Consider the following 15668-nt stretch of genomic DNA (forward strand, 5'->3'; position numbering starts at 1 on the left):
AACCATGATAAATAAGACAAATGTGAAAAAAGTCAAAGAAATGCAAGAGTCCTTTGTGATATTTGGCTTCTTTAGTTGCAAGTAAACCTGTTGTTTCCAGATTCATCCACCCCTCCCAGCTGACTGGCTGTGGAATTTTTATTGAATTCACCTGAAAATCAGACTCACACTCGATTGAGAGGGAATTAATATATGTCCCCTCCACAAAAGAATTCCATTTCATTTTCCAAAACACAAAAACTCATCTTGGCCGTGTTGTCTGTAGATTTCTAAGCATGAAATGCCAATTTTTTTATTTCATAATGGCTAATCCACCTGAACTCTTGTTTCTATTATGTCAGAATACAAAATTTGGTAAAGAAGAAGGCAAAACAAACTCAGACCCAGAGAACATTTAGGAAACTGCTGCTCAAGAAACCAAAAATTGGCTGAGGCACCCAAAACAATGACAGAAAGCCAGAATTGGAGCAAGCCAACAGATGTGCCATGATTGAAAAAGACCATTCCTCCCGTTCCCTGAACTCCATATTGCAACCTCAAAACCAAAGCTCACATCATAAATTTCATTACAAACCATGATAAATAAACAAATGTGAAAAAAGCCAAAGAAATGCGAGAGTCCTTTGTGACATTGGGCTTGATTTAGTCAAAAGGAAACCAGCTGTTTCCAGATTCATCCACACATCCCAGCTGACTGGCTGTGGAAAACTGATTGAATTCACCTGAAAATCACACTCACACTCGATTTGGAGGGAGTTAATATCTATCCCCTCAGCAAAAGTGTTCCATTTCATTTCACAAAACACAAAAACTCATCTTGGTCATGTTGCCTGTAGATTTCTAAGCATGAAACGCCAATTTGGTTGGTTTTTTTTTTCATAATTCCTACTCTGTCTGAACTCTTTGTTTTATTGCGTCAGAATACGAATTTGGGAAAGAAGAAGGCAAAACCAATGCAGACCCAGAGAAAATTTAGAAAATTCCCACTCAAGAAATCAAAATTTGGCTGAAGCACACAAAACAATGACAGCAAGCCAGAATTGGAGCAAGCCAACAGCTGTGTCCTGATTGAAAAAGACCATTCCTCCTGTGCCCTAAACTCGATGTGCCAGCCTCAAAACCAAAGTTCACATCAGAAAATCATTACATACCATGATAAATAAGAAAAATGTGAAAAAAGTCAAAAAAATGCAAGAGTCCTTTGTGATATTCGGATTCTTTAGCCACAAGTAAACCTGCTGTTTCTGGATTCATCCACCCCTCCCAGCTGACTGGCTGTGGAATTCCAATTGAACAAACAAGAAAATCACACTCACACATGATTTAGAGAGAATTAATATCTGTCCCCTCAGCAAAAGTGTTCCATTTTATTTTCCAAAACTCAAAAACTCATCTTGGTCATGTTGCCTGTAGAATTCTAAACATGAAACACCAATTTGTTGTGTTTTTTTTTTTTTTATTTCATAATGGCTAGTCTGTCTGAACTCTTGTTTGTATTGTGTCAGATTACAAATTTGGGAAGCAAGAGGCAAAACCAACTCAGACCCAGGAAACATTTAGGAAATTGCCTCTCAAGAAACCAAAATTCGGCTGAGGCACCCAAAACAATGACAGAAAGCCAGAATTGGAGCAAGCCAACAGCCGTGCCCTGATTCAAAAAGACCATTCGTCCCATGCCCTGAACTCAAAGTGCCAGCCTCAATACCAAAGCTCACATCAGAAAATTCATTACAAACCATGATAAATAAGACAAATGTGAAAAAATTTAAAGAAATGCATGAGTCTTTAGTAAGATTAGGCTTGATTTAGTCTCAAGTAAACCGACTGTTTCCCAATTCATCCACCCCTCCCAGCTGGCTGGCTGTGGAATTCTGATTGCATTAACCTGAAAATTGCACACACACTCAATTTGGAGGGAATTAATATCTGTCCCTTAAGCAACAGTGTCACATTTCTTTTTCCAAAACTCAAAAACTCATCTTGGTCATGTTGCCTGTAGATTTCTACTCATGAAAGGCCAATCGGTTGTGTTTTTTATTTCATAATGCCTACTCTGTCCAAACTCTTGATTGTATTGCTTCACCATACAAAATTTGGTAAAGAAGAAGGCAAAAAAAACTCAGACCCAGTGAACATTTAGGGAATTGCCACTCAAGAAACCAAAAATCAGCTGAGGCACCCAGAACAATGACAGCAAGCCAGAATTGGAGCAAGCCAACAGCTGTGCCCTGATTGAAAAAGACCATTCCTCCCATGCCCTGAGCAAGATACACCAGCCTCAAAACCAAAGCTCACATCATGAAATTCATTACAAACCATGATAAATAAACAAACGTGAAAAAAGCCAAAGAAATGTGAGAGTCCTTTGTGACATTGGGCTTGATTTAGTCCCAAGTAAACTGGCTGTTTCTGGATTCATCCACCAGGAATAGCTGACTGGGGGCTGTAGAAAACTGAATGAATTCACTGAAAATTGCAGTCAAACTCTATTTGGAGGGAATTAATATCTGTCCCCTCAACAAAAGTGTCCCATTTCTTTTTCCAAAACTCAAAAACTCATCTTGGTCATGTTGCCTGTAGATTTCTAAACATGAAATGCCAATTTTTTTTTTATTTCATAATGGCTAGTCTGCCTGAACTCTTGTTTGTATTGTGTCAGATTACAAATTTGGGAAGCAAGAGGCAAAACCAACTCAGACCCAGAAAACATTTAGGAAATTGCCGCTCAAGAAACCAAAATTCGGCTGAGGCACCCAAAACAATGACAGAAAGCCAGAATTGGAGCAAGCCAACAGCTGTGCCTTGATTGAAAATGACCATTCCTCCTGTGCCCTGAACTCCATATTCCAGCCTCAAAACCAAAGCTCACAACAGAAAATTCATTACAAACCATGATAAATAAACAAATGTGAAAAAGGCAAAAGAAATGCGAGAGTCCTTTGTGACATTGGGCTTGATTTAGTCACAAGGAAACCAGCTGTTTCCAGATTCATCCACGCCTTCCGAATAACTGGCTGTGGAAAACTGATTGAATTAACCAGAAAATCGCACTCCCACTCAATTTGGAGGGAATTAATATCTGTTCCCTCATCAAAAGAGTCCCATTTCTTTTTCCAAAACACAAACTGATCTTGGTCATGTTGCCTGTAGATTTCTAAGCTTGAAAGGCCAATTCGTTGTGTTTTTTCATTTCATAAAACATACTATGTCCAAACTCTTGTTTGTGTTGCTTCAGAATACAAAATTTCAGAAGCAAGAGGCAAAACCAACTCAGACCCAGAAAACATTTAGGAAATTGCCGCTCAACAAACCAAAAATCGGCTGAGGCACCTAAAACAATGACAGCAAGCCAGAATTAAAGCAAGCCAACAGCCATGCCCTGATTCAAAAAGACCATTCCTCCCATGCCCTAAACAAGATATGCCAGCCTCAACACCAAAGCTCACATCAGAAAATTCATTACAAACCACGATAAATAAGAAAAATGAGTAAAAAGCCAAAGAAATGCAGGAGTTCTTAGTGATAATGGGCTTGATTTCATCCCAAGGAAACCGGCTGTTTCCATTTTCATCCACCCCTCCCTTCTGACTGGCTGTGGAATTCCAATTGAATAAACCAGAAAATCCCACTCACACTCGATTTGGAGAGAATTAATATCAGTCCCCTTAGCAAAAGGATTACATTTTGTTTCCCAAAGCACAAAATATCATCTTGGTCATGTTGCCTGTAGATTTCTTTTGTTTTAACTTTTATTTAATGAATATAAATTTCCGAAGTACGATTTATGGATTACAATGGCTTCCCCCACATACCGTCCCTCCCACCCACAACCCTCCCCTTTCCACTCCCTCTCCCCTTCCATTCACATCAAGATTCATTTTCGATTATCTTAATATACAGAAGATCAGCTTAGTATACATTAAGTAAGGATTTCAACAGTTTGTTCCCACACAGAAACATAAAGTGAAAAATAATAGATGATTTTTTTAAATGATAATGAAATCAGATCAGACCTATTGTCATGTTTAATCCCAGTGAGAGTCAAGTTGGGAGTTGATAATTTCTTTTTTTTTTTTCCAGAGGATCAGTTTAGTATACATAAAGTAAAGATTTCAACAGTTTGCACCCCCATAGAAACACAAAGTGAAATATGTTGTTTGAGTACTCGTTATAGCATTAAATCTCAATGCACAGCACATTAAGGACAGAGATCCTACATGAGGAGTAAGTGCACAGTGACTCCTGTTGTTGACTTTACCAATTGACACTCCTGTCTATGGCATCAGTAATCTCCCTATGCTCCAGTCATGAGTTTCCAAGGCTATGGAAGCCCTCTGAGTTCTCTGATTCTTATCTTGTTTAGACAAGGTCATAGTCAAAGTGGAGGTTCTCTCCTCCCTTCAGAGAAAGGTACCTCCTTCTTTGAAGACCTGTTCTTTCCACTGGGATCTCACTCACAGAGATCTTTTGCCAGAGTGTCTTGGCTTTCCATGCCTGAAATACTCTCATGGGCTTTTCAGCCAGATCCGAATGCCTTTAGGGCTGATTCTGAGGCCAGAGTGCTATTTAGGACATCCGCCATTCTATGAGTCTGCTGAGTATCTCACTTCCCATGTTGGATCACTCTCCCCTTTATTCTATCGGTTAGTGTTAGCAGATACTAGACTTGTTTATGTGCTCCCTTTGACTCTTAGTCCTTTCATTATGATCAATTGTGAATTGAAATTGATCACTTGGACTAGTGAGATGGCATTGGTACATGCCACCTTGATGGGATTGAATTGGAATCCCCTGGTATGTTTCTAACTCTACCATTTGGGGTAAGTCAGCTTGAGCATGTCCCAAATTGTACATCTCTTCCCTCTCTTATTCCCACTCTTATGTCTAACAGGGATCACATTTCAGTTAATTTTCAACACTTAAGAATAACTGTGTATTAATTACAGAATTAAACCAGTCATATTAAGTAGAACAGACAAAAAAACTACTAAGAGGGATAAAGTATTAAGTTGTTCATTAACAGTCCGGGTTATGCTGATCCAGTCACCATTTCCCATAGTGTCCATTTCACTTCAGGAGGTTTCCTTTTTGGTGTTCAGTCAGTTGTCACCGATCAGGGAGAACATATGGTATTTGTCCCTGTGGGACTGGCTTATTTCACTCAGCATGATGTGTTCCAGATTCCTCCATTTTTTCATAATGGCTACTCCATCTGAACTCTTATTAGTATTGTGTCAGATTACAGAATTTGGGAAGGAAGAAGGCAAAACCAACTCAAACCCAGAAAACATTTAGAAAATTGCCACTCAAGAAACCAAAACTCAGCTGAGGCACCAAAAACAATGACAGAAAGTGAGAATTGGAGCAGGCCAACAGCTGTGCCCTGACTGAAAAAGACCATTCCTCCTGTGCCCTGAACTCCATATTCCAGCCTCAAAACCAAAGCTCACATCAGGAAATTCATTACAAACCATGATAAATAAGAGAAATATTAAGAAAGCCAAAGAAATGAAAGAGTCCTTAGGGACATTGGGCTTGATTTAGTCACAAGTAAACTGACTATTTCTGGATTCATCCACAACTCCGAGCTGACTGCCTGTGGAAAACTGATTGAATTAACCTGAAAATCGCAGTCAAACTTGGTATGGAGGCAATTAATATCTGTCCCCTCAGCAAAAGGGTCCCATTTCTTTTTCCAAAACACAAGAACTCATCTTGGTCATGTTGCCTGTAGATTTCTAAGCTTAAAAGGCCAATTCATTGTGTTTTTTCATTCCATAAAGGCTACTCTGTCCAAACTGTTGTTTGTATTGCTTCAGAATACAAAATTTTGGAAGCAAGAGGCAAAACCAACTCAGACCCAGAAAACCTTTATGAAATTGCCACTCAACAAACCAAAAATTGCCTGAGGCACCCAAAAGAATGACAGCAAGCCAGAATTGGAGCAAGCCAACAGCTGTGCCCTGATTGAAAAACACCATTCCTCCCGTGCCGTGATCTCCATATTCCAGCATGAAAACCAAAGCTCACATCAGAAAATTCATTACAAACCATGATAAATAAGAAAATGTGAAAAAAGCCAAAGAAATGCAAGAGTCCTTTGTGATATTGGGCTTGATTTAGTCCCAAGGAAACTGGCTGTTTCTGGATTCATCCACTAGGAATAGCAGACTGGGGGCTGTGGAAAACTGATTGAATTCACCTGAAAATATAAGTCAAACTTGATTTGGTGGTAATTAATATCTGTCCCATCAGCAAAAGTGTTCCATTTCTTTCTCCAGAAAACAAAACTCATCTTGGTCATGTTGCCTGTAGATTTCTAAGCATGTAAGGACAATATATTGTGTTTTTTAATTTCATAATGCATCCTCTGTCTAAACTCTTGTTTGCATTGCATCAGAATACAAAATTTGGTAAGCAAGAGGCAAAAGCAACTCAGACCCAGAAAACATTTAGGAAACTGCTGCTCAAGAAACCAAAATTCGGGTGAGGCAACCAAAACAATAACAGAAAACCAGAATTGGAGCAAGCCAACAGCTGTGCCCTGATTGAAAAAGACCATTCCTCCCGTGCCCTGAACTCCGTATTCTAGCCTCAAAACCAAAGCTCACATCAGAAAAATTCATTATAAAACATGATGAGTAAGAAAAGTGGGAAAAAATCCTAGAGAAATGCAAGAGTCCTTATTGATATTGGGCTTGATTTAGTCACAAGGAAACCAGCTGTTTCCGGATTAATCCAACCCTCCCAGCTGACTGCCTGTGCAAAACTGGTTGAATTCACCTGAAAATTGCAGTCAAACTCGATTTGGAGGGAATTATTATCTGTCCCCTCAGCAAAAGGGTTCGATTTCATTTTCCAAAACTCAAAAATTCATCTTGGTCGTGATGTCTGTAGATTTCTAAGCATGAAATTCCATTTTTTTTATTTTGTAATAGCTACTCTGTCTTACTCTTGTTTGTATTGTGTCATAATACAAAATTTTGGGAGGAAGAAGGCAAAACCAACTCAGACCCAGAAAACATTTAGAAAATTGCCGCTCAAGAAACCAAAAATTGCTGAGGCACCCAAAACAATGACAGAACGCCAGAATTGGAGCAAGCCAACAGCTGTGCCATGATTGAAAAAGACCATTCCTCCCGTTCCCTGAACTCCATATTGCAGCCTCAAAACCAAAGCTCACATCAGAAAATTCATTACAAACCATGATAAGTAAGAAAAGTGTGAAAAAAGCCAAAGAAATGTGAGAGTCCTTAGTGAGATTGGGCTTGATTTAGTCACAAGGAAACCAGCTGTTTCCGGGTTATCCACTCCTCCCAGGTGACTGGCTCTGGAATTCTGATTGAATTCACCTGAAAATCACACTCACACTCGATTTTGAGGGAATTAATATCTCTCCCCTCAGCCAAAGGGTTCCATTTCATTTTCCAAAACTCAAAAACTCATCTTGACTGTGTTGTCTGTAGATTTCTAAGCATGAAACGCCAGTTTGTTTTTTTTTTATTTCATAATAGCTACTCTGTCTGAACTCTTGTTTGTACTGTGTCATAATACAATATTTGGGGAGCAACAAGGCAAAACCAAATAAGACCCAGAAAACATTTAGGAAATTGCCACTCAACAAACCAAAAATCAGCTGAGGCACCCAGAACAATGACAGAAAGCCAGAATTGGAGCAAGCCAACAGCTGTGCCTTGATTGAAAATGGCCATTCCTCCCATGCCCTGAACTCCATATTCCAGCCTCAAAACCAAAGCTCACATCAGAAAATTCATTACAAACCATGATAAGTAAGAAAAGTGTGAAAAATGCCAAAGAAATGCAAGAGTCTTTAGTGATATTGGGCTTGATTTAGTCCCAAGGAAACCGGCTGTTTCTGGATTCATCCACCCCTCTCAGCTGACTGCCTGTGGAATTCTGATTGAATTCACCTGAAAATCACACTCACACTTGATTTGGTGGGAATTAATATCTGGTGCTGTTTCTGTGGACTGGGGCTTTAACCCACTGTGCAATAACACTGGCCCCTGTAAGTGGTTTTCTTAATTATTCCCAGCTTTCTGTTGTGTTCTTTTTAGATTTATAATAATTTATTTATGAAAATGGATAAAGGAAGGTAAATTTTATTCTCAGCAAATATAGAGAAACAAGATGTATGAAGAATTTGACATGACTATCAATTATTGCATTTATCCAAGAAAAGGCAATGTCGTCTCTCATTTTCTGTTTCCATAGCAAAATATATATTTGTTATATGATTTCAATTGAAGCTTCAAGGACAATATTCTAAATTTGGGGGTCATAATGTCCAACACAGTCTTTAGTGTAATACAGATGATGCAGTGGACAGTGTTCTAGTGCCACCCTGGAAATAAACACTTAGCATTCTGCAAGAGAAAGAGTTACCTAGGTCTAAACCACAAATTATTTGCATTTATTTTTTTAATTGTTAGAGTAATGCAGTCCTTAATAGTTTGAGAGATGAACTTGATTCCCAGCTAGAGTAAGAACACTGTGGGGAAAATAATCTACTGCATGTTCTTTTACATTTTAAGATTTTATTTAACAATTTATTTATTTATTTGAAAGAGTTACACAGAGGGAGGAGAGGTAGCGAGAGAGAGAGGAGAGATCTTTCATTCAACATTTCACTCTCCAATTGGCTGAACTGGCCGGGCTGCACTAATCTAAAGCCAGGAGCCAGAAGCTTTTTCTGGGTCTCCCACAGGGCTTCAAAGGACCTTCTTCTACTACTTTCCCAGGTCATAGCAGAGAGCTGGATCAAAAGTAGAGCAGCTGGGTCTTGAAATGGTGCCCATATGGGATGCTGGTGCTTTAGGCCAGGGCATTAACCCACTGTGCCACAGTGCCAGCCCCAAGGTTTATTTATTAACTTATTTGAAAGGCAGAGTAATAGAGATAGGGAGAGATGGGTAGTGAGAAAGAGATATCTTCCATCTGTTGGTTCATTCAACAAATGGCCACAATGGTTGGCCAGGCCAAAGCCAAGAGTCTGGAACTCTATCTGGGTCTCCCATATTTGTGGAATTGGCCCAAATACTCAGGCCATTTTTCACTGCTCTTTCAGGCACTTTAGCAGGGAACTCAATTGGAAGTGGAGCACGAAGGACTCAAATTGTCCACATGGGATGCCTGAATTGCAGGTGGAGACTTATCTGCTGTACCACAATGCTGGTGCCTACTGCAGGTTCTCAAACAAATCTCTCTGTATTTCCCTCAGTCACAAATGCAGATTATAGTACAGAATTTCTCAGGTTCTATTCTTGGGTAAATAACTCCATAGCTTTTACATTAATTTGTTATAATGTTATTTCAGTTCTTTAAATGTTTATGAGTAGAATAATTATAGAAAAAGCAAAAGCTACTTTCTATTCTTTCTTGAATCTCCTCCCTTATTTTAAAATATTTATGAGCCTGATAGAGAAAGAAATTGATGGAGTGAGAGAAAGCTAGAGAGCTCCCATGCACTTCTTCACTGCCTAAATAAAAATATCAAGCAGAGGTGGGGCACAACTGAAGCCAAGAGTCAGGAATGGAATCTTGGCCTCCCTCTTGGTTGGCATCACCATTGCTTCCCCTGGTCTGCATTAGCTGGGAGCTGGAAACTGGAGCTGGCACTGAAATCCAACTTTGTAAATTTGATGCAGAGATAGAGTATCTGAGCTGGCATCATAAACACTACATTAAATGCCTACTGTCTCTTTCAAAATATTTTTTTCTCTGCCATAATTGCATTGACTGTGTATAGTGTTCTTCTGGAAAATCTTCACTGTTCAATCCCTTCATAACTTCCCTGATGGTTTCTTGTCTTTTTCCCTGTATACTTCTGCATTCTTCTGAACATTGCTCATTCCAGAGTGGCTCTTGTCCCCATTTCAGCCTACGGTGCAATTGCCCTTGACATAGTCTGGCCTTTGTGAACATAAATTCCTGTTTCCCTCCAGCTTGGGCATTTTTCACAGCCTTTATACCATACGTTTGATCCCCTGTTGAATGCTTCTGTGTGGCTGTCCAAATGCTCACAAATCTGAAATGAAATGGCATTCTTGCTTCTTCATCCATACCCATGTAGAAGATATACAACTGCCATTGTTTGTTAGGTGACAGAGTTGACATGTTGACCAGGAGTGTTCTGTCACAGGTGATGATAGCATTTGAAGACCTGGCTGTGTACTTTACCTGGGAGAAATGGCAGAACATAAACCAAGCTCAGAAAATCCTGTACAGGGATGTGATGCTGGAGACCTACAGCAGCCTGTTCTCCCTGGGTGAGTGACACTCATGACATGCCCAATGGTAACATTTTCTTGCTATTTGACAAATAAGTGAGCACTATTCATAAAGTTGAATGAATGACAGGTATAGAATTTGAGTCCATGAAGAATCTGAATATCTACCACCTGGGAAGGATTTCAAATTGGAACATTTGTTGCATAGCTCCTGGACCAAGCTGTACTCCTTTAATTAACCCAAGATAGTGATTTCACAAAGTCTATATTGTTTCCATTAATAGGGCACTGCATGACCAAACCTGACTTGATCTTCAAGTTGGAGCAAGGAGCAGAGCCCTGGATGGGGGAAGAATGCCTACATCAGAGCCTTCCAGGTCAGTGTGTACATAACAGGCAGGGAGGCCAAAGTAGAAGCAGTGCAACAGATGTTGACTGGTGTTCTTTCCACGAGTTTTTCCCAAGTCTTACTCCTGAAGACAGCTGGTCCTGTGATTCAGACACAGACATTCTACAGTATCTATGGAGATCAGTATCTCTGGTAAAGGCAAAGGAAATGAAGTTTTCTGTGAAAATCAACAACTGATCAAAAAACTCCAGAAACTCAAATTATCACAGAGGAGTGTTTATAGAAAGAAACAAGAGGAGGTAACCAGGGCTGACATCTTCACAATGAGTTAGAAATCAATTTTCAATAATTGAGCAGACTCTGGGTTGCAGAAACAAATTATTTCAACTGGTGAGAATGTATAGCCAAGGTGGTATATTGGGACTTTCTGTAACTGTTGTAGTTCTAAGAAGTTTAGGATGTCAGGTTTCCTTAGAAATATGGGGAAATTGTAAGAGTGCAGATAAAACAGAGATTTTCATTAGAAAAATCCCACAAATGCTGTTTGCCTGGGAAGACAGAACACAAGACAACCACATATTCAAATCTTGTCCCATGAATGTGATCCTGCTTAGAGTATAGACACATTTCACTCTTCACCTTCAAGGAAATGATCTAGTAAAACTTCCCCATGTTTATGGTTGAAATAGCACAGAAGTACAAAACCCACAATTTTTCTAAAAATGAATTGAAAAAGGGGCTGGCACCGTGGCTCACTTGGTTAATCCTCCCCTTGCAGTGCCAGCATCCCATATGGGCCCCGGGTCCTAGTCCTGGTTGCTCCTCTTCAAGTCCAGCTCTCTGCTGTGGCCCAGGAGGGCAGTGGAGGATGGCCCAAATGCTTGGGCCCCTGCACCTACAATGGAGATAAGGAGGAAGCACCTGGCTCCTGGATTGGGATTGGCATAGTTCCAACCGTATTTGCCATTTGAGGGGTGAGCCAATGGAAGGAAGATCTTTGTCTCTGTCTCTCACTGTCTAACTCTGACAAATAAAGAAATAAAAAATACATTAAAAAATGAACTGAAAAAATGGACAGGGAAAAATTGGTTTCTAGATTACAGGTGAATATATTTATTAAATATTAGTCCATTCTGTGAAGTCTTATTCATTTTTGTGAAAGTAGAAAGTGAGAGAGAAACAGTGAGGAATAGATTTTCTATTAACTCTCTCCCCAAATACTATCAACAGTTATGACTAATCTGAAGCCAGAAGCCTGGAATTTCACCTACTCAACTCTACCACAGGGTCCCAAGCACATGAACCATTATCTGCTGCTTTCCAGTATCTATTATCTCAGAGCTGTATTGGAAGCAGAGTAGCCTCGGCTTAAACTGGCACTGTTTTGAGATACAGGCATCCCAAACAGTGACTTAAGACACCTTACCACAAAAACCATTCAATTATACTTGGAAAAAATTCTGGTAGTAAACAGGATCATGGATGAACATTGGAAAATCTATGGATACAATTTAATATATTAATGTATTATGGAGAAAACCTGTATATTCATAAATATGTATCTTCTAATCATTTTTTTAAAATCTTATGATGGAATGAGGATATAAGCCTGAGCCATTCTCCCTCATTGCCCAAAGTAGATAAACTGGAATGTATTCCTTGCCCTTGAAACTCAATTGGGTCTCACAGCCTATTGCCTTCATACCCCACCCTGCATTATTTTCCAGGTTCCTTAGGCCCCTACCCAGTTCCTGGAATTCCTCTCCACTGCTGCCCCCTACCCTCATGCCCAGCCTTAGCCCTCCTTAAAAAGGTCTGGCCCTGGGAGTTGGGGCCTTCATGCTCCATCTTGTACACACAGGCAGTTGATCACCCACCTCTGTGGATTAATTTTCTCTGAATAAATTCTGTCTGGCTGTAAATTCATACACTTTCTCCTCTATTCTACAACTCTCTTCCTAACATTTTGGTGCCCTGTGTGAGGAGGCACCAATGCAGAACTTTTCCTAACATCTTATCCCTCTTAAATACAAGTAACTTCATTCCTTTTACATGAGTATGCCAGAAGAAACAATTATATTTGATTTAGTGACATCATTTTTTTTCTCACTTCAGTTGCCATGAAACTGGATGAACTAATTAAGACCAACCAGAAAAGTCTGGAGAAAAATCTGAATCAGGATGTTATGAAAAACAATAAGACATTAACTTCCAAGGGAGTTGAATTCAGAAAATCCTTAATTTAAGTATAAGCCATATTCCAAAACTGAGTATCAAAAAGAGAAACTATTCAGGAATAAAACCTGAAGAATGCAGTATATGTCACAATGTGTGTCCCCATTGTGGGCCTGATCAACTACAAGCTGGAGACAAATTTCATGCTACTAAGGTACCTGGGAACACTCTCCAGTTCTGTGAACCTCTTAATCAACAGCACAAAATTCAGACCATGGAGCAGGCACTTGAACAAATTGGACAAGGGAAAGTCTTCAAAAGGAAGAATATATTCTGTAAATCTGAGAAGCTTTTTATGGTAGAAACCTGTAATAAGTCAACTGCCACTATTGACAAGACAACTCAAATAGTACAAGATTTCCATAAGAATTCTAACCTCAGTATACATCAACAAAGTCCCAAAAGAGAGAACGTTTATAAGTATATTGGGCCTGTGGAACCTGTCATTTACCAATCACATGTTAGACTGAATCATAGACCAAATATAGGGAAGAAATCCTATGCATGTAAACCTTGTGGGAAGTCATTCAGTATTAAATTCTGCCATACCCTCCATCACAGCACTCATATAGTGGAAAACCCTCATGTGTGTAATGATTGTGGAGAAACCACTCACCAGAAGTCAGATCTTATTAGACATCAGAGAATTCACACAGGGTTGAAATCTTATAACTGTAATGACTGTGGGAAGTTCTTTGGCCAGAAGAAACACCTCATAAATCATCAGAGAATTCACACAGGTGAGAAACCTTATGAATGTAATGACTGTGGAAAATCCTTTGGCCAGAATGCAAACCTCATAAATCATCAGAGAAGTCACACAGGGGAGAAACCTTATGAATGCAATCATTGTGGAAAAGCTTTTGGCCAGAAATCAACACTCACAAATCATCAGAGAAGTCACACAGGGGAGAAACCTTATGAATGCAATGACTGGAAAAACCTTAGGCCAGAAGTCAAACCTCATAAATCATCAGAGAAGTCACACAGGGGATAAGCGTTTATGAGTGCAATGACTATGGAAAACCCTTTGGCCAGAAGCCACACCTCATAAATCATCAGAGAAGTCACACAGGGGATAAGCGTTATGAATGCAATGACTGTGGAAAAACCTTAGGCCAGAATTCAAACCTCAGAAAGCATCAGAGAATTCACACAGGGGATAAGCGTTATGAATGCAATGCCTGTGGGAAAAACCTTTGGCCAGAAGCCACACCTCATAAATCATCAGAGAATTCACACAGGGGATAAGCCTTATGAATGCAATTACTTTGGAGAAAGCTTTGGCCAGAAATCACAACTCAAAATGCATCAGAGAATTCACACAGGGGAGAAACCTTATGAATGCAATCATTGTGGAAAAGCCTTTGCTGAGAAGTCAAAGCTCACAAAGCATCAGACAATTTGTACTGGGGGGAAACCTTATGAATGCAATGACTGTGGAAAAACCTTTGCTGAGAAGTCAAACCTCAGAAAGTATCAGAGACTTCACACCATGGAGAAAGCTTATAAATGAAATGACTGTGGAAAAGCCTTTGGTCCCATCCTTGCATACCAAGGATAAATCCCACTTGGTCTGGGTGGATGATCTTTTGATACATTGTTGGATTCAATTGGCCAGAATTTTGTTGCAGATCTTTGCATGTATGTTCATCAGGGAAATTGGTCTATAATTACTTTCTTTGTTGCACTTTTTCAGGTTCAGGAATGAAGGTGATGCTGGCTTCATAGAAAGAATTTGGGAGAATCACCTCTCTCTCAATTGTTTTGAATAACTTGAGAAGAATTGCAGTTAGTGCTTTAAATGTCTGTTAGAATTCAGCAGTGAAGCCATCCAGTCCTGGGATTTTCTTGGCGGCAAGGGTCTTTATTACTGATATCATTTCCATCCGGTTATGTGTGTGTTTAGGTTTTCTATATCTTTGTTGCTCAATTTAGGTAGGTTTTATGGATGGAAGGATGGTGCAAAGTCTCTTTGCTGTACTTCATAACTCATAAGATATCAGAGAATTCATACAGGGAATTTTCTACATGACCTTTTTGTGCAAGTTATATCTCATGAAATATTAGAGAATTCATCAAGGGGAGAAATGCATGAATGTAATACATGTGAATAAGCCTTTGTGGTGCAAATCAGACCTCATCAAACATAAAAGAATTCTCATGGGGAGAAATTATATGAATGTAATGACTCAGAGCCTTTTACCATAATTCAGCCCTCATTGTACATCATCAAATTCATAAAGGGAAAAACTCCTTTGAAAGTAAAATCCCTTTAATTAGAAGCCATACCTCATAAGACAACAGGGAATTCACATGGGAGAGAAACCTTATGGGTGTAATGAGTGTTGGAAAGCTCTGCCCAAATCTCTCCTTATATCAGCATGCACAACATATATATCTAATGAATGAAATAAATGTGAGAAAGTCATTTCACATAGGTAATGCCTCATAATCCATCATGGAATTTGAACAAGGGAGAGACCTTAACAATATAATGAATGTGGAAGAGCTTTTCTCCAAAATTCATGTAAGTATTGTGACAAGACCTTTTGCTGGAAATCACATCCTATCCAACAGAGACTCATGTAAAGGAGAAAGCTTATAAATATTATTAGTGTGAAAAGGTTGTTTGTCAGAAGTCAATGGTACATCAGAGAATTGACACAGGTGGTTTCTTAGGAGTATAATGATTGTGTAAAAACCTTTTCTTTATTTCAGGCTTATATAGATACAGAATTCTCAAAAGGTGATATTCTTTGCATGCTGTAAATATGATAAAACCTTTAGCCAGAAATTAGACATCAACAGACTTCAGAGAATTCATAAGGAAC

The 15668-nt window shown here is 39.3% G+C and overlaps 2 protein-coding genes across 7 annotated transcripts in view; one reads left to right on the plus strand and one right to left on the minus strand.

Annotated features, from left to right (window-relative positions):
- Nucleotides 1–15668, minus strand: part of LOC100341393 (putative ankyrin repeat domain-containing protein 19) — a 193149-nt gene that overhangs the window by 40756 nt on the left and 136725 nt on the right. Inside the window, exon 17 of one of the 6 annotated variants that reach the window (XM_070055853.1) lies at nt 3862–10788. The exons of the other annotated variants lie outside the window; for them this stretch is intronic. The gene's annotated coding sequence lies outside the window, so the exon portion shown is untranslated. Of the gene's footprint in view, nt 1–3861; nt 10789–15668 lie in introns of those variants that run through there. 6 annotated transcript variants of the gene reach the window in all.
- Nucleotides 9589–14992, plus strand: LOC127488518 (zinc finger protein 510-like). The gene is made up of 3 exons (XM_051838168.2): nt 9589–10289; nt 10535–10627; nt 12715–14992. The coding sequence occupies exons 1-3, from the start codon at nt 10136–10138 to the stop codon at nt 12843–12845; spliced, it is 378 nt and encodes a 125-aa protein (XP_051694128.2). The 5' UTR covers nt 9589–10135; the 3' UTR covers nt 12846–14992.

This window comes from Oryctolagus cuniculus, chromosome 13 (assembly GCF_964237555.1).
Source record: "Oryctolagus cuniculus chromosome 13, mOryCun1.1, whole genome shotgun sequence".
In the NCBI taxonomy this organism is placed as follows: Eukaryota; Metazoa; Chordata; class Mammalia; order Lagomorpha; family Leporidae; genus Oryctolagus; species Oryctolagus cuniculus.